Raw genomic sequence first — 19,257 nt, forward strand, 5'->3', positions numbered from 1 at the left:
GGTTATGAATGAATCATTCATCAGATTTCACATGATCTACGTCCTATAGGTTGGTTGAGAGCTTGGAATTGGATTAATACAGCTTCTTAAAAATCACTGTAAAGTGAAGCAAAAATAGTGATTAACAAAGAGGCATAACTATAACAGCACTGTTTTGAAGCAGAAATGGTGCAAGAACCAAGTAACAAGTGCTGTAAGGAAGATGAAACAGTTGCCCCCAATATGAAGACATTATCAGGTATACTTAAAATTGTTGATGTATCCTTGAAACCAAAGGACCGCCTATGGAGACGAGGAAGGAGGTCCAGTATTGTTTAAATATTATAGAATGTGCTTAAAATATACTCTTGAAATAGATTTCAAGGTTCAATGTATTGAAGACAACTGTAACTTTCTTTCATCTCAATGAATGTCTCTGCACTGTGATAAATGTCTCTGCACTCAGCTTCACATCAACTGCAAACTAACACCCAGAGACGACAAAGCATATGAGGCAACAACAAAGAAAACTCTTTTACATAGGTAAAGACCTCAGTGATTCAGTTCATATATAGAGTAGTTAATGTAAACATAGGCATGGTTTTTATTTATAGGAAAGCAGTACTTGCAATTATGTAGACTCAAAATTCGATAGAGAAAATAAACTTGCAAAATGAACTCTCTAAAGGTTTAGAATAAGGTTTACACATTAGCCGTGCTAAATATTGTAAAGGTCTTTCCTAAATGCATTCAGCATTTATTGATTGCAGCAAATTATGTTTGGCTTGCATATTTTACAAAAGGTGAGGTAATGGATGTTGTATAACTAATCTTTATGGCTGACCCTTCACCTCCACTGATGAGGCCTATTCAGTAATTCAATGACCTCTGCTCGTTTTAAATATCATATGTCTGAAATGTTCCAAGAATGAATATTCCTGTCAAACTCTTTGTGCAGAAATTTGTGGTGCTATTACCAGAAAGTATCAAACTGAATTACTTACATTTGAATTAAAATGATTTATTACCTGAAGCCAACATGTCATTAATTAGAACTAGGAATCGTTCATCTGGTATTTGAGCATCTGTATGAAGGAATACTGTGCCAATATTCTTCACTCCAACTTTAATATACAAAGCCGCTATATCAGCCTGAATGATCATCAAGATGAAAAAAAATCGTAAGTAGCTGGAAGTGAAAAAAGTCATTGTCCTGTTTAATAATTAGCAACCTTACCCTGAGGTCAGGAATTCCATAGTTTTTGCGTAAGGTTATCTGAAACACCTCTAGTGCGCTGAGAAATGCTGCCAAACGACACAGGCTTTGTTTGCCACTCCCTCCGACACCGACCAAAAGAGCATTGCCTCGTGGAGCCTCCAAAATACGACTTATACGACAGCTGCATCAATTAAATAATTGGCTTCTTAATGTCATGCAAGTACTTCTAAAGTACTGAAATATAAAGTGTTCTACAGCAAATTCACAGCAAAAAAAAATCTGGAAAAATGTATTTCATTAAATACCATAGTAAATTCATCTCACTGCTGAGAAGAGTGTTTTTTAAAATGCTACGCCTGTATAGTATGCATTGATAATTAGGGGAAAGATTGTTTCCACTTTTGGAGACAATTGCCATTTTCTAAAAAAAAGGTGGTGGATGAACCATTTACTTGAACACATTTATTCTGTGCGATGAAGATACTCCAACAGTGAGTTTAAGAATGAAATTCATATGTTTGTTTTAATACTGAAGCCTATGCAATACACTTCCAGTCTAGATGATGAATAACTTGGAGATGAGTGTGCAGGCAATTTTATTCCTATGCACCTGCTGCCCTTAAAAATTTTAAGCATTAAGATTGTATATTTGGAAGGTCTTAAAGAAACAGCTCTGGTGCCAAAAATGCCAAAAAAGTATGCCGATTTATTTTTGTTGAACATGAAAGTCAAAAGGAGATAAATATCAAAGGTTCAAATATTCATTTTATTATCAAAGTATACAACTCTGAAATTCTTCTTCTCCAGATAGCCATGAAATTAAGAAAAGGAAGGCATCATGATCTTCAACCCCCAAATTCCTCCTCCCTGAATGAAAATGGAACAGTACCATAAACCCCCAACCTTCTCTCCCCCCGCCCCACAAAATACTGAATATATGCCCTGAAAATAATATTTATTACATTTAACTTAATGAATCTAGGGATGATTGGTGTAAGTAACATGTTACCTATCCCTACAAACCCATTACGAACCATAGTTTGAAAGATTTTTTTGGCACAGATACACAGAGTCTAATACATTTCAAACATGTTGGAGAAGTGTAATCAATTGATCAATCAGGATTTTAAAGATGTCTGACAATAATGGCCTCACTTTAATATGATTTAATACAAGGAGAGAGAATATGAATTTAAAAATTTAAGTTATCGTGATGTGAATGTTGTAAACTCCAGTTTCTGGTCCATTGTTGTAAAAATCATTATATCCATGATTTTGAATTGGCAGTTGCTGGGAAATATTAATATACAGATCCTTCCTTACACAAGTTGCAGAAAGTAAACATAAGTTTATGTCTTTCCTTAAAGTAAGAGGAGCTGAGAAAGCCTGCGTTCCCTTGAATGAAGCAGGAAGCATTGGGGAACACCCAACAGGTCAGACACCATATGGGGAGAGATAAATAACTAATGTTTCAAGTCATCAGCTTCATCAGCTGCTGTCCATCTCACAAAGTACCCCAAGCATTTCTCTATTTATTTCAGATTTCTAGCATTTGCTTTTCAATGTGTTCCCTGGAGTTTAGATGGTGATTTAATTGACTGTTAAACAATTCTCCAGAGCTCTTCAAGCTAGTTGAGAGAAGAATGGCCTCCTCTGGCTGGCTGTGGAGTAATTAGAGTCAAAATCTCAAAATAAGGAGTATAACATTTGTAACCAGGTGACTGATGAATATCTTTTTTTTATTGTTAAAGTGCACTTATGTATTCACCTAAAATAGCTGCCTGTGCATTTAAGAGAAAATGGTGATGTCATTTTTCTTGGGTGGAGCAGGGTGGTGCCATGTTCGGGAAAGAACGATGTTCAAATGTTGATGAGGAAAGGTGAATAATGTTTGATAATATCCATATAAATTTGTCTATGCTTGTTTGTAAATCTCGAGCATCAGTAATTTGACGTGTTTTACATGCGGATGCCATAGATTTTCGTGAGTAAATTGATCACCATTGGATAGCCTGATTGTGAAGTTCTTTAATTGGCCTACTAGGTTAGTCTTTTTTAGTCATTCAACTACAAGGCAATATATTGTAAAGGTTTATTTGTCTTTTGTTACTGTTTCATGACTGAATGTGAATTTAACAAGAGTAATGTGAATGTGTTAATCTCTGTTCACGTAGTGTGAGTGAGGAGAACTCATTTCAATGACTAGCCTGTATGTGCTTGGAAGTTAAGCATGTGTGTGCCAGATGTGAGTATATCTCTTAGTTAAGATGGGATGTATACATATCTTCGATGTTGTGTATAAGGTACAGGGTTGGTGGGATTCTAACATTATTTGTATTTTTATTTAGAATTGCCACTACTCTATGGGTTTAGTATATTTTGTTTTAGTTATTTTCAAACTGCATATGTAACAAGGGCGCAAGTTGGCACATGGCCAGGTGGTTAAGGCGTTGGCCTAGTTCAAGCCTCAGCTAAGGCAGCATGTTGTGTCCTTGAGCAAGGCACTTAACCACGCATTGACACCGGTGCCAAGCTGTATCGGCCCTTGCCCTTCCCTTGGACAACATCAGTGGCATGGAGAGGGGAGACCTGCAGCTTGGGCAACTGCCAGGCTTCCATGAAACCTTGTGCAGGCCTGTGCCCTGGAAACTTTCCAAGGCGCAAGTCCATGGTCTCTCGAGACTAACGGATGCCTACATGTAACAAGGGTGCGGTCTGGTTTAACTGAGATTGTAGTTGCTGGAACTTAAAAAAAAATATTTTGATATCCTCTTTCTGCAATAAAACATCTAAATCAGATAAAGGAATTTAAGACACGAAAAAGTATTTGTTGCCCTGCATGTGTATTTTTCCCCAGTCTACAAAACATTGAAATCAGCTGTGTACAAATCTCTTCGCATAAAACATTGTGAATTTCTGGCGTTCTCTGCCCAAGAGGCTCCGGACCCATGAAATGAAAATATTCAAAACAGTGACCAAAATATTCTATATGGGATGATGCAGGAAATGAGTTACGTAAGAATGAGAAAGCATTAAAAAAACAAGCAGAAGTCAGCCATATAGAAAAATTAAATGAGAATAACACCATTTCCCTGCACTGGTCTCATATCATTTGATTCCCTGTAACAGTCGTGATCTCTCAGAATGGCAGATTTTGCTCAAGAGCTGAATGTCCCCACCCACACGTGTATTTTTATCTTGGATTTTAAATGATGGCAGATATTTACGACTGAACATCCAAATAAATACATATTCACTGTTGCTGCCCTCAAGTAGTTAAGGCCTCGAAACTGGATGGATGAACGGATCATCCTGGTAGAATATATACAATATGCTGAATGAGTTCTGCTGAGGAGCAAAGTAAAACAGAAGTTGATGTCTGCATTGGTTCAGTACCAATGAGCAATGTGACCAGTGGATGTTCTGAATGAAACCTGAGGCAGGACAGAACGTAGATACACTATTACTAGGATACTGACCACAAGCCTGGGTTGCATCTGAGGAGGAAACAACTAATGGCTGGCAATGACATGTCATTTTCTATGTCAACAAGGGGGCCTAAAGATAGTTTTTGATGAAATCACAAGCTGTGGTAGGATGTAGCTCAATTTAGCATAAACCAATTAGCTACAAAACTCAAAACAGCTGGCTACTTGGTAGTTAATATAACATTCAACATATAATAGTAATACAACATTCAAAGAGATTAATTAATGTTTTATGATACCCAAACTCGGCATGCATCTGTTGCTGTTTAGATAAGAGAAATTAAGCACCTGAAATAGGCCTCACTGGACAAATTCTCCACTCATAAACAGGTGCAAGTTATCCAGAATTCGAATCAGATTCAATTTCACACATTCAGTATTACTGTTAAACATTCTCCCAATGGAAATATACTTCTCACAGCAACATAATATAAATTTCCATTATAGTATTTTAAGCAATATGCAAACTGATGGATTAATGTTATTTTTAAAATCTGGCTTGAGAATATAATCTATTAAACCAGTCCGTATCTGAACACATTTTCTCTTTAAATGAAACTCTGAATTTCAATTATTCCGTTTTACTTCATCGGACCAAAACAAACCACAGTTTTTAGTTTTGTTTTTTACATTTCTACAACCCAACAGGTGGAAAATGTTGTTCAGAGAATGTCAGTATGGCTTACGTTTCTAATATTCAGTTGTGAATTTTTTGAAATGAGAGCTGATCAGAAAATAACACCATGGTTTAGTTGAAATTAAAACTTAGGTTCCATATTGGATTAAAAACTGTCCTATACGGGAAGAACAGGGCAACTTACAATAAGAACCCAGGGAAAATATTTTTTTTAACTTTGTAATATAAATGCAAGGGTAGACATTTACCATATTGCACATTAGTAATTTTAATCTGTCGTTTCAATGCATAAAAAATGCCATTGCTAGATGACCTCAAAATATCATTGATTGCAAAGTCTAAAATTCCCTCATGAGAAAACAGCAGGCCACTATGAAGGAATTACTTAGTCACTGCTTAAGGAGGACCCTTTTGGAAAGGATATTTGCATCTGTTTTTGTGTCTTGTTGTTTTTCAACCCAATCTCCCATTATAATCATCTTGATAGAAGTGAGTCATTTTAAATAGCAACAAGTCACTTGAACATTCTGACGCCTCAGGTTCTTTGGAAATTAGAGAGGACCGAGGCATACTATGCAGAAGTCTGGTTACGTGTGCCACAGTGTTTAGAATATTTAAGGAAATTGAAGCAGATCAGACTTGTGCAATTGCAAATATTGCATTTCAACAGCTGTCATGGGACATAATATATTTTTATATAGGGTCACTTAAAATATTTTTATCAATCTACTTTTATCAGTATTGCACTAAAAATAAGAAGCGTCATGTTATATAATACGTACATATGCTGCATAGCCTCAGTGAATAGAACAAGATTCATCACTGCATGTACTTCATTGTAATGTTCAAGTGCACCTGTAAGAATTCTATGTAGCTTCTTCAAATCAGTTACAGGTGAATATCGAGGCTCTCCAACACCTTGGGCAAAGTGGCAGTAAATCAATGGTTTTTGGGTGAAAATATGCTCATCAGTGACCTAAAACCAAAATAACAGTGAATTTGTCACAATAACATTTTAAACAGTAGCTTCATAGTCTGATGTGGAGTTCTTGAGACAAATTGGATTGATTATCAAAATGTTTAAGTGGATAAAAGGATTTATTACTTCAAAATTAGTTGTTTCAGTTAGTCATTTACTATTTTCAAGTCAGGAACACAAAGTTCTATTTGGAAGTTGATAGTGGTTGTGGCTGCCTCTGGGCTTGAGACAGGTAATGAAACAAAGAGCACGTGGTGCCCTCTCATGAGACAATACCTCAAAGTATCTCTTTGCAGTATCAAAAAGGACTTTGTAAAATAGTTCAATATCTTTTTCTTCCATTAGTTTGTCAGCATATACTCTGGACGATTCATGAAGCCATAAAGAAATTAAATCCGTAGGCAGCCGTACACAATATGGAGTAACAAAAAGAATTCCCTGGAAACAGGAACATTTGGCAAACATCAGAATCAGCCCATCAGTTATTTATCTCAAAAGCTGTACATTTATTCGGTTTATGGTGCTACTCAAGTCACATTGTATTTGCTTCACACAAAGAATTTTTCATCATTAAATGTTCATATCTTCAGCTACAGTAGAACTATTCATGAATTTGATTGAACACTTTAGGGCACTTTATCTACGTGCTGTTAATATATCAGGGATGAGATGCAGTCTAATTTGAGTGATGACTCTGTGTAATGGCTATCCAAAGTTGAACCAGACTATTTCCAAATATTATGTCCCTGTTTGACTTGGTAATGAAGATCTGACCCCACTAAAAATCCAGCATCAGGATCACTGAATACCTTAATAAAATCACTCAATACTACACACATTTCATTTGTTGTTGAAACCCTTATTTTGTGCTTTGGACATCTCCTGACTACCTTCCTCAACCTCTCTCCATCACCTTGAACTTACCTAAAACTCCACTGTTGTACTTCAAATACGGTCAAAAAATTAATTTACCATCAGACATAAATTAATCCTAATCTTGCAATGACTTAATTTAAATACTAACCTTGTGTTCCTCTTTCCATGATCTTAACCCGTCTCTATCAAAGCCATCCCCATAAAGCCCAAGAGATCTCCTACTCTGGTTGCTTGCATTCCAAGGCCACAGGCTTTGGAGTTACCTTCCCAACTTTCTCCACATCTCTTCTCCGTTATGTATGAGAAAGTACAAACACCTAGGTTTGGCTGTGGTACTTATACCCATATCTCTGCTCACCCTCCCCCTGCAATGTTGTTGTTTTATCTTATTCTGGCTCAATGCAGAGTGTAATGATTTGATCTGAACTATAAACAGTGTACAAGACAGGCTTTTCAGTTTATCTTTGTATATTTAACAATAATAAACCAATTCCAATACCCATGATGCTACACCCTCCTGCTTCAAAAAGTACTTCACAAGCAATAATTCATATCAGGAAGTCAGCAGCCACAATAGTTGTCATTTTAATAACAATTCCCCCCTCAATTTAAAGACAAAATAAAATGAATTATTGAAGAGAAATCAGGGACAGAAAATGAAAGAACGTATAAGAAACTGGAACAGGGTATACCCAGCATGGCTGAAAAGTTGCACCAGCTAGAAATTTCCAGTACATTTCCCACTGCCTTTCTGTGACTGAAGTACACACAACAGGGAGAGGGATGTTCACTTGTTGAGGAGGCAGAAATGCATAGCAAAAGACTGGATTGCAAGCTCTCTCCAGCTCTTCCACATGCAACATCTAATCAATCATACTACTTACGCTTTGCACTCCTGTGCCCACACCTTCCAAACCAAAGAAACTGTTAAAGCCACTCCACACCTCATTTATTTGTTAGTTTGGGTATGTATTTACAGAGCATTTTTAATGGTTCAGTATCATAAAGAAAACCACCACATTTTGGAAAATCACCTTTTACATTGAATTTTAACAAGTTGTGGTCGTAGGCTGGAAAGTTATGCTTTGGAAACAAATGGTAATCTGGTGGCAAAAATATCCAAAGATGAAAGGGTCCTCCTGCCCCAAGCACCAACATCCCCCACCACCACCATCAACTTTCCATTCAAACCCAAATGCACGTTGCTAAACAGTGATTCACACGTGCGTCCAATCAAACATTGTCTAAGGAGAATTTTTTCCAAAATATATTTTGCATGTAAAAATGAAATATCTTGATATATTTAAGCACAGCAATTACAGTCAGATTAATTCAGCTAAAATTGCATATCATCAAACGTTTGAATGAGCACTCAATCCACCATCTGTAAATAACCTAAATTTAATTCTGTAAGTTTCCTTAAAACACACGCAGCCAGAATCATTTGTGACTTAAGCAGATGCACACATGATGTCAATCTTTAAGGTTATACTCAAAAGTTCCTAAAACATGTCATCTCGCACTCTACCACTTGAAAAAGTTTAATTTTTAGATGCTGTTCAAATTAATGAACATCTTTCTTTAAATAAGGAAACCAACACTGTATTCACTAGTCCAGCAGTGGTCTCACCAATACCTTTTATATTCAGGGTCATAGAAATACAGCACCAATACAGACTATTCACCTGTACAAGTTCATGCCAATCATGTCATCCACCTAATTTCCTGCATTCAGCCTCCCCCCCCCCCCCCCCATCTACCTATCCAAGAGCTTCTTAGCTGAAACAATTGTACCAATTACCACCAGCACATAACCTATTCTACCAGAGGTCCCTAAACCACTGCTACACTACGATAAGGAATGCCTATCATCTCTTTCCTGGACCATATTTTGGCAAGTCAGATCATTTGGCCGTGCTCCTACTATCTGTGTACAGACAGAGCCTAAAGAGCAAGGCTCCTGAGATCAAGGCAACTAAGAGGCGGTCGCTGAGGTAGAAGAACAGGAGTGGGGATGCTAAGCAGCTTACTACACCTTGCCCAAGGGTGACCAGCAGGCTAGTGGAGGGAAGGTTTTAAATCTAGTCAGTGCCAACTTGGGCACTAGCCTACAAAGTACCCAGGACATCTTTAGGGAGCAGTGTCTCAGAAAGGTAGCATCCATTATTAAAGACCTCCAGCACCCAGGGCATGCCCTTTTCTCACTGTTACCGTCAGGTAGGAGATACAGAAACCTGAAGACACACACTCAGTGATTCAGGAACAACTTCTTCCTCTCTGCCATCTGATTCCTAAATGGACTTTGAAGCTTTGGACACTACCTCACTTTTAAAAAAATATACAGTATTTCTGTTTTTGCGCATTTTTAAATAAACTATTCAATACACGTAAATGATTTACTTTATTTATTATTATTACTATTTTTTCTCTCTCTGATAGATTATGTATTGCATTGAACTGCTGCTGCTAAGTTAACAAATTTCACATCACATGCCGTGATAATAAAGCTGACTCTGATTCAGATTCTGACATCTCCTTTAGTAGAGACGTGTCTCCATCCCACCACCCTAACCTGACATAAATACGTAAAATTATGAGGCATGGAAAAGATAGAATGCAAGAGTCTTTTGCCCTCTAGGGTGAAAATCTTAAATACTAGGTTTTAGATGAGATGAGGAAAGTTTAAAGTAAATGTGTACAATTATGTGACTCCTGATGAAGGGTTTCGGCCCGAAGAGTCGTCACTACCTCCTCCCATAGATGCTGTCTGGCCTGCTGAGTTCTGCCAGCATTTTGTGTTTTTATTTATTTCCAGCATCTGCAGATTCACTCGTGTACAATTATGTTTTTTTTTAAACACACAGAATGGTTGGTGCCTGGAACATGCTGAAAGGGAAGATAGAGAAGCAGATACAATGGTGGTATTTAAGGCAAATTTAGACAGGCAGACGATCAGGCTGAGGACAGAGGAATACAGGTCATGTACAGGCAGATGGGATGAGCTGACAATGGCATCATGGCTAGCACAAACAAGGTGGGCAGAAGGGCCTGTACCCAGACTCCGCTGTTCTGACATTCTTCTTTTCTGCCAAAATGGATAACTACATTTTCCCACAAAATGTTCCATTTGATATATCTCTGCCACCTCACACAATCTATCTGTCTGCCTTTGTAAACTCCTAATGTCCTCTTTGGAACATACTTTTCTCTTGGACAAATTCAAACCCGTGCATCTGTGGATGAAATTATCTTCCTGAACAATCTATTTTAAATGTGTACAAAACATAATAGCAATTCTACTTGCACAGAACATAATATGCAGTTAAAATTCAATCATCTTTATCAGTTTTGCTGATTTAAACAAAGAAAACCCCCATCCCTGCCCCCCGAAGCTAGCAGAAATCCTTGATGCACATGTTCTAAATCTGTGGAATTCACTGCCACAAGCAGCTGCAGAGGCCAAGCCTGTATGTATATTTAAGGCTGAGGTTGATAGGTTCTTGATTGGTCAGGCATGAAGGGATATGGGGAGAAGGCAGGAGATTGGGGCTGAATGGACCTAATGGCCTAATTCTTCTCCTATACCTTGTGGTCTTATATCTTCTTCTTTGGCCGGCACTTGAAATCAAAGACTTGCATCTACTTCAGTTTTGTATGTTTAGGGGTGGCTGATGGGGTCAGAGACGAAGCCTTAAACTCAGATTGAGGGGGAAAGTGGTGGCTGATGGGGTCAGAGAGGAAGCCTTAAACTCAGATTGAGGGGGCGTGGTGGCTGATGGGATGGGTAGATGGACAGTTTGTGAAGTGTTCCATGCCAGACATCACCCACATGGAGACTCTGTGCATTCCGAAGGAATACCCTTGAGGTTCTTCACACTGAGTGCCTCCTTTTCACAATGACTGGCCATGATTTGCCGGGTGTCAGTGAGGATACTGCATTTCTTCAAGGTTTTAAACACAAGCCCAAACTATTTCCTTTGTCCACTTGGCGATATCTTTTGTATGGAGTTTGATACGGGGTGGCTGTTGTTGAGCTCTGGGTACTCAAGTGACATTGTGACTGTAATTAAGATCTCTGTGCAAGGGATGCTGCCCTGAGAATCTCAGTTCACTTATCCTTTCAATGAATGGGGGGTTGGATCATTTGCAGACAGCATTAGTGGTATCCTTCCACTGCCTTGAGAAGGGCAAGGCCATCTGGTATGCACACAGATGCCCATTCGTGTAATACGCATTTGCAAAAACACAAACACTCAAAACGGTTGATATTTAAAGAAAGGACTAAGAACACAATTCAAAACAATTGGATTAATTTAAAGTAATTATTCTCTCCCAGTAAAAGCATTAGGCTGCTCTATTCTCACCAAGCAGTCTCCCAGTCCAGGTAAGGTCGAGATAAGGAAGTTTATGATTCCGACGAGAAACCAAATAGCAGAGCTTGTGTATTGGGATCATTGTAATGGTAGAGTGGAAGGTCAAGCTTCTGCAGTCAAATGTACTTGCTTCCACCCAGTTATGTTGGTTAAAATCGGCAGTCCAGTAAAAAGTACATGACTTTTTAAGCAAAAGGTCCAAATCTGAGAGTATTGTCTGACTGAGATAATCCATTAAACTGAATCCAGTAAGGTTTTCTGAAACACAGGAATGAGCTCTATCCCAGAAATGCCTCAGGTATCTGGTAACAGGGATAGTGCTTTGCCAGCTATCCAATTCATTGGTACTTAAGATAGCTTTAAATATTTCTAACTTTAAGTTATTTTAAACCTATTGATGTAATTTTTTTAAAGTTGATTTTTAAAATCAGTTCATCAAAGCCATCAAATAATGCAAATAATTAAGAACGCTTATCTTCTGAATCTTTGCCCCAAGTGGCTCATTATAATGAATAGGTTCTTGGAACCAATGCCAGATCAAACCTGGCACAGAATCAGCAGGGCAACTCTCCAGAGTAATTCTGGGAAACCTGTGCAAAATTGGGCTCTGCCACTGTACCCACAGGAAATCCGGCAGGCAAAGAATGGAAAAATGCAGCTTTCTTTATCTTCCCGAAGTCTCTGATGAGCCAAGTTGGACAGAGCACGAACAATATCTGAACTTACTGCTTCATGTACAATTGAACACTTGCCATTCTGGAGCAGTTTTAATGTTCTCACACTCACAACTAGCTTTTGTTAGAAGAATTCATTCTGTATACTACAAGCTCTATATTATGATCCAAATGATAACTCAAGACCTACAAACTCAGCTTGGAAATACAAAATCAGAATCAGAATCAGGTTTATTATCACCGGCATGTGACGTGAAATTTGTTAACTTAGTAGCAGCAGCTCAAAGCAATGCATAATCTAGCAGAGAAATAAATAATAAATGAAATAATAATAAATAAACAAGTAAATCAATTAAATATATTGAATAGATTTAAAAACATGCAAAAACTGAAATACTGTATATTTTAAAAAATGAGGTAGTGTCCAAAGCTTCAATGTCCATTTAGGAATCGGATGGCAGAGGGAAAGAAGCTGTTCCTGAATCACTGAGTGTGTGCCTTCAGGCTTCTGTATCTCCTACCTGATGGTAACAGGGAGAAAAGGGCATGTCCTGGGTGTTGGAGGTCCTTAATAATGGACACTGCCTTTCGGAGACACCGATCCCTAAAGATGTCCTGGGTACTTTGTAGGCTAGTACCCAAGATGGAGCTGACTAGATTTACAACCTAAATAATAAATATGTTTATCATCATCAAAACCACAGGAAATATAGAAAAGTTTTAAGAATATCACACTCAAACTTGTAAGCAAATGTACTGATTTTAAAAAGATTTAAAAGGAAGGTACTTTAGAAATGTTATGTCTAGAGATACTATTCTGGTATCTAAACATGTGCAGTTTCGTGAATCAACACAGAACATGTAAACATACCTGGAAGATGTTGGATAGATCCCGTAAGTTGAAAACATAATGGAACCTGATTGCTGTCGGTAAGAAGATCTGGCTCATTTTTTGATGAAGACAGATAGAAGCTCGAACAACAGTATTAATAACTTTCATAACACTGTAACTGAAATTATTTTCTTTAAAGTATGCATTAAGAATGCTGCTGTATATTGTAGCCAAAGACTCTATACCTGGTAAATTTACTGCAAAAACGGAGAAGTGTCTCTGCAAAATAAGAGAATATTAAATCAAAATTATCAAACTTTTTCAACACCAAATGAAAGTAGAAACCAAGAAGAAAATAAGTTTTTTTGTTAATTGCAAGTTCTCATAAAATACACAGCTGGCTTTCATTGCACGAGAATTTAAAAATTGTTCTTGTAATTCAATTAATTTTAGAAATGTCCACAATGGTTTTTCTGCATTCTTTATTTAATGGGTTCTCTCCAATTAGTAATCTTGCATTTAGAGAGGCTTCATGTTTCTATAAACAATCCAGCAATGTCAATTGGAATAATATTGTCACAGGTCTTGCATACTATTCGTACAGATCAAATCCATTCACAGAGCAGTAAGGTGGAGCAAGATAAAACAACAACAATGCAGAATAAAGTGTAACAGCTGCAGAGAAAGTGCAGTGCAGGTTAACGACGAAGTGCAGGATCATAACAAGATAGATTGCGGATTCTGTTTACCAAGAGTCTATCTTATACTATGAACCAGTGGAATAGAAACTGCCCTTGAGCTTGGTCATACATGTCTTCAGGCTTTTGTATCTTCTGCTCCATGGAAGAGAGGAGAAGGGAGAGTTTTCAAGGTGAGTGCAATCTTTGATTATGCAGTCTGCTTTACTGAAATAGCGAAAAATACAGAGAGTCCGTGGAGGGAGGCTGGTTGGTTTTCATGATGAAATGAACTGTTTTCTCTGTTCATTATTTAACCTATGGCTCATCGATAGAAACTGGTAACAAAGTTCAAGGTAAATTTACTATCAAAGTATATATATGTGACCATATATAACCCTGACATTTGCTTTCTTGCGGTCATACGCAGTAAATCCAAGAAACGCAATAAAATCAATGGAAGACCACACCCAACAGGACGGACAAACAACCAATGTGCAAAAGACGACAAACTGTGCAAGTACAAAAGAAAAAAACTAATAATCAATAGTAAGCAATAACTACCAAGAACATGAGATGAAGAGTCCTTGAAAGTCAGTCCATAGGCTGTGGGAACAGTTCAGTGAAGTTATCCTTTCTGGTTCAAGAGCCTGATGGTTGAAGAGTAATAATTATTCCTGAATTTGATGGTGTGAGTCTGCCTTACCCTTTTCCTGATGGCAGCAGTGAGAAGAGAGCATGGCCTGGGTGTTGGGGTACCTGATGATGGATGCTGCTTTCCTGTGACAATACTCCATATAGATGTGCTCAATGGTGCGGCGGGCTTTGTCCATGATGGACTGGGCCGTGTCCACAACTTTTTGTAAGATTTTCTGTTCAAGGGCATTGGTGTTTCCATACTAGAGCATCATACAACCAGTCAATCTACTCTCTGCTGTGTATCTATAGAAGTTTGTCAAAGTTCTAGATGTCATGATGAGTCCTTGCAAACTTCTAAGGAAGTAGAGGCACAGTGGTGCTTTCTTTGTAATTGCACTCACGTACTGGACACAGGACAGATCCTCTGAAATGATAACACTGAGGAATTTAAAGTTGCTGACCCTCTCAACCTCTGATCCTCCAATGAGGATTGGCTCATGGACCTCTGGTTTCCTCCTCCTGAAGTCAAGAATCAGGTCCTTGGGTCTTGCTGACATTCCATGGGAGGTTGATGTTGTGGCATCACTCAGCTAGTTTTTCAATCTCCCTCCCATATACTATTTATATTCATAACCACTTCTAAATTGAAGGTGATTCAATTGCTCAGTCCCCTCCTTCACTCCAAATTGAACCTATCATCTCTGAAAATGTTAAGGTGCCTATAATCACAGAATATAATAAAACTAAGTAAAGCCTACAAGAGAACAATGTTAGAATATGTTTTTTGCACTCTATCACGTACAATAAACTCAGAAAACATTGGCGTCTACTATGATTTTGCCTTTGATTTGATGCCATATTGATCCTCCTCCTCTGCCTATTCTTAAACTATTCTTCCCTTTTATTTCCCTTCTGAAATTTTGCTGTGGACCCTCTCACAGCTCCTGTGAGAAAACTCTAGCTGCAATCACATTTTGATGAGGCTACAATATTCTGGGAGGAAGCAAAATTAACTGGTTGCACAAGGTTTAATCTTTGTTTGCCCAGATCACAAAGTAAACTGCTGGATTTTTGCTTACCATTTCATTCATGGTCAAATTATTTTCAGTCTGCAGTCCCACAGCCCACATATCAGTCATGTGGGACTAATAACCTGAATGATGGGAGCCATAGTCCACTTTCTCTTTGAAACCTTCCACTTGCTCAGGCCTAGCTTTGGTTTCTCCTAATTTGCATCCAAGCTTTGGAGTGGAGACACCTGCGTGGTTTTGAATATACCATCCTTTTCACCTCTCCTGAAGTTTTGGTTGATTTAACCATTCTGAATTACAGCGGGTGGTCACCTTCATTCTTATCCCTTCCTTTTCCCACTGCTGTGTGGTAAACTATGTATACCTGCCTGGACATGCCCCTCTGCTGACTGCTCCTGTGGCTCCTCCCACAGACCCCTGGATAAAGGTGATTGGGGCACTGCTCCTCCCTCAGTCTTCGAGGTATCGTGCTCCCTTTTTTGCTGTTAATAAAAGCCTATCGTTCACTTCCAGTCTCCTAGAGTTATTGATGGTGCATCGTGCTGTTAACGTATGTTTATGCCCTCTTCCGTCTGAGGTGCAATAAGTGGTCTTAAATTTTGCCATTTGCTTCAATCCTTTTGAATATATAATGCACCCTCCGGATTGAGTATAAACCTTGGCTGCATTCTCGTGCTGTTTCCACAGTCACTTCATTCTCATATTCAGCACCTTCAGATCTCAAAACCCAACTTGACATCCAAAAATTTCATTGCCTTTATCAACCAAGTTTGAGTGAACAAGTGAGAAACTAAAGCCAGGCAGAACCGATACACTCACAGAAAACATTGCATTTTTCCAGATGATTTTTCTCACAGACAAGCTACATAGAAATAGGACAAGAATACATCCATGGGGAAAGCAGGGGTTAATGGTTCAAGTACTGCTGCAAATATTTCCCTGGCTCTGACTGGATAGATAACAATGGGACAAGGTGAGTGTTTTGCCCAACTGGAAAGGCAGGAGAGGCACCAGAGGGCATGTTGTGATCACCCACATCGAAGACTACAGGCAGGTCAGGAAATATGGTAGCTACAAATACACAGCATCTATGACTTTGAAATGACAATGATGTTGTTACAAAATCATAATCCAAATTTGACATTGTTGAAAAAATAGACGCAGATTTGCAAGAGTCAAACTCCTCATTATTTTTCATGTATGGTGCAATGGATTACATTGTACCATCTTGTATTTTGTTTCAAATGAGCACAATTTGATATTCGGTGTTCCAACATTCTATTTTGGAGAGATTTGCATCAATGGCTACATCATTTACATTAATGATAGACAAAGTAGAAACATTTATGGAACTTTGGATTTCAGTTTCAAAGATGAAGTCATGGTCAGTTAAATTTATTTAGGAAAATTGTTACTGCCTGTGATAATGATGCTCCAAAATGCTAATAGGTATCTTAAGATTTATCTGCCATTATACAGGCATGAACATCTAGCAGTCAACTCAGTCTGAAGTCAAAGCCTGTACTAAAGAACCACCAAAGTCCAACAACGATGCTTTCAGAATTTCAATAGTTGTTATAAATAAGCAGGCTTGTATCATCGGGTGAAAATCTCCCATTCACTATTCCTAGCTATCTAAGTTTACAGGTTCACGGTAAGTTGAGCTGTAACATCATTGAATATGTTGAACTTTTTCAGTTCATAGCTAATTTAATGGCTTCAAGCCATTGTACACCTTACTGACTGTATTAGAATATACATTTTAAATAGGTGCATAGTAATTTCCCATTTCTGTATCCCTTTGAATAAAGTGCCCACGCTAAGTGCCACAACCCGCAGAAACCTCTTGAACTGTAAGGGAAACTTCACAGCAGACGGAGGTACAGACCGGAGACTTTGGATCCAAGCTCAGACTGACGCAGCTAACAGCACTGCTGGAGAAGCATTTAGTCACTGGGTTCATTTTCAATCACATTTATCACACTGCTTACGAGAGGCATTCATTATAAGTCATACACCATTAGGATGGCTCAAATTAATGAAATTAACTTATTACCACTAATAGTTCTTTTATTGAGGAGAACATCAAGCATTAACTGTAAAAGGATATTCAAACAAAAGATCACAAATATTCAATAATTATATGATATGAAATTTATAAATTGGAATAAAGCAATTTTGTTTGATGTCAGAACATTGGAATTACAAAAGAGACTGAAAGTTCACTGAGACTTTATAGCACAGTGAAACTGCACCCAAGTACAATTTTAATACCATACCAAGAAAAAAGGAAAATGCACAACATGGAGATGATACAAAGACTTAAACCACTGACCCAAATAATTAAAATGTGATTTGTGAAAAAAGATTACACCAAAGAACAAAAATCTGAATTGTGAACCTACAACTAACACAGAGATTAGAAGTAAATGCTCTTCCATATTTAAAACAATCCGATAAACATGACAACATTGCTGGAATGGTGGCTGAAATTTTTAGAATGCAAGAAGTAAAAGCCATGAGAACATGTGACTTTTATTTCATCTTTATTTTCCTTTTGTTCTAATACAAGCAGAATTGTCCTTAAACCTACTACCTTCAGCAGAGGATAGCCCTACCTGAAGACGCATATTTATAGAGAAACTGCCAGCTGCAGGATTCATGCAAGTGATGTATTGGCAATTATGAATTTCTTTCAGAACTAACTTTTGTCTGTCATACCTAATGACAAAAAGAAACAGCAGTTAGTCAAGTTCTTGGCATTTTAGACATTTCCATGTTCTTTTTTTATAAATTGTTCGGTACTGTAAAATTGTGATTTTTCTGGGTTCATCCAATTTTCTGATGATAGCCTTTAGTAGAAATCCTTTCTCCACTGTCACCAGAAGTGAGTAAAATTGCTTTGCACCAATTAAGATCCACACCTTAACACAGTTAGCTTGTTAATTCAATTGCTGAAAGAAAGCCTTAAGGAGTCAGAAATTTGCCAACTTGTGCATTGAGGATGTTCATTATATTCAGTCACATCACTGCTCCTTTCACTGTAAACTCGCTTTACATACTGAAGCCTGTCAACTTGGATGGCAAAAGATTGAGGAAAGGTAATGCTAATTTAATTTTAGAACCCTGAAAGTCTGAGACCCTGAGGCCTCCCCCGGTCAGAACTGGCAACGGATAGTGTCCAAGCTGTCCAGACACGCAAGCCTGGGCAGTACGATACAGAGAGCAAGCTCCCCCATTCCCTGCATCTGATGAATCCAAAGGAACAGCAGAGACCCATACAGTTTTGTACCAGAGGTATCACAGGAGTTGCCAGTCAGCATTGAACTCAATGTAGGACTGTCTTAGGGACTCCAGCTCCAGATTTTTCCCTCAGGGCTTACCCCCAAAGCCCACCACACAAATAGGTATACCCGCAAGGCAGCAGAGATCTGAGGGCACAGTTATTCCCCTCCTGGATGAATTGCCAACCATGGTTGATGAGCTCCATCTGCCCAAAGTGGATAGTTTTAAGGTGCCAGCAACCCATCTTTGCCCCTTACCCTGTCAGTAGAAACGGTTCTGTCAGGCTAAGCCACTTATGAAGGCCAGGAGCTGGACTTTGTTATCAGAAACTATTTGAGGTGCACACAACTGGAAGAATTTAATAGGTAGGAGCGTCCCCATTAACACCCACCCACCCCCCCGGCTATAACAATCTTAAGGAACTCTGAAAGTATCCCCTGTTGAATTTTGAAGAAACTGTTCTTCCTATGTAGATCACTATCAAAGGTCATATGATTCCATTCCATTTCAGTGGGTTTTGAAGTGTTTGATGAAGTGAACACTCTGTCACAAGTGGGGAAGGTAGGAG

At 38.3% G+C, this 19,257-nt stretch overlaps 1 protein-coding gene across 1 annotated transcript in view; it reads right to left on the minus strand.

Annotated features, from left to right (window-relative positions):
- dnah9l (dynein, axonemal, heavy polypeptide 9 like) overlaps positions 1–19,257 on the minus strand; it is a 271,859-nt gene that overhangs the window by 97,739 nt on the left and 154,863 nt on the right. The window contains 6 exon segments of the mRNA XM_059966255.1: positions 1,008–1,131; positions 1,217–1,379; positions 6,106–6,299; positions 6,579–6,740; positions 13,097–13,336; positions 18,023–18,125. Coding sequence (XP_059822238.1) covers positions 1,008–1,131; positions 1,217–1,379; positions 6,106–6,299; positions 6,579–6,740; positions 13,097–13,336; positions 18,023–18,125 — 986 coding nt within the window.

This window comes from Hypanus sabinus, chromosome 4 (assembly GCF_030144855.1).
Source record: "Hypanus sabinus isolate sHypSab1 chromosome 4, sHypSab1.hap1, whole genome shotgun sequence".
Classification (NCBI taxonomy): domain Eukaryota; kingdom Metazoa; phylum Chordata; class Chondrichthyes; order Myliobatiformes; family Dasyatidae; genus Hypanus; species Hypanus sabinus.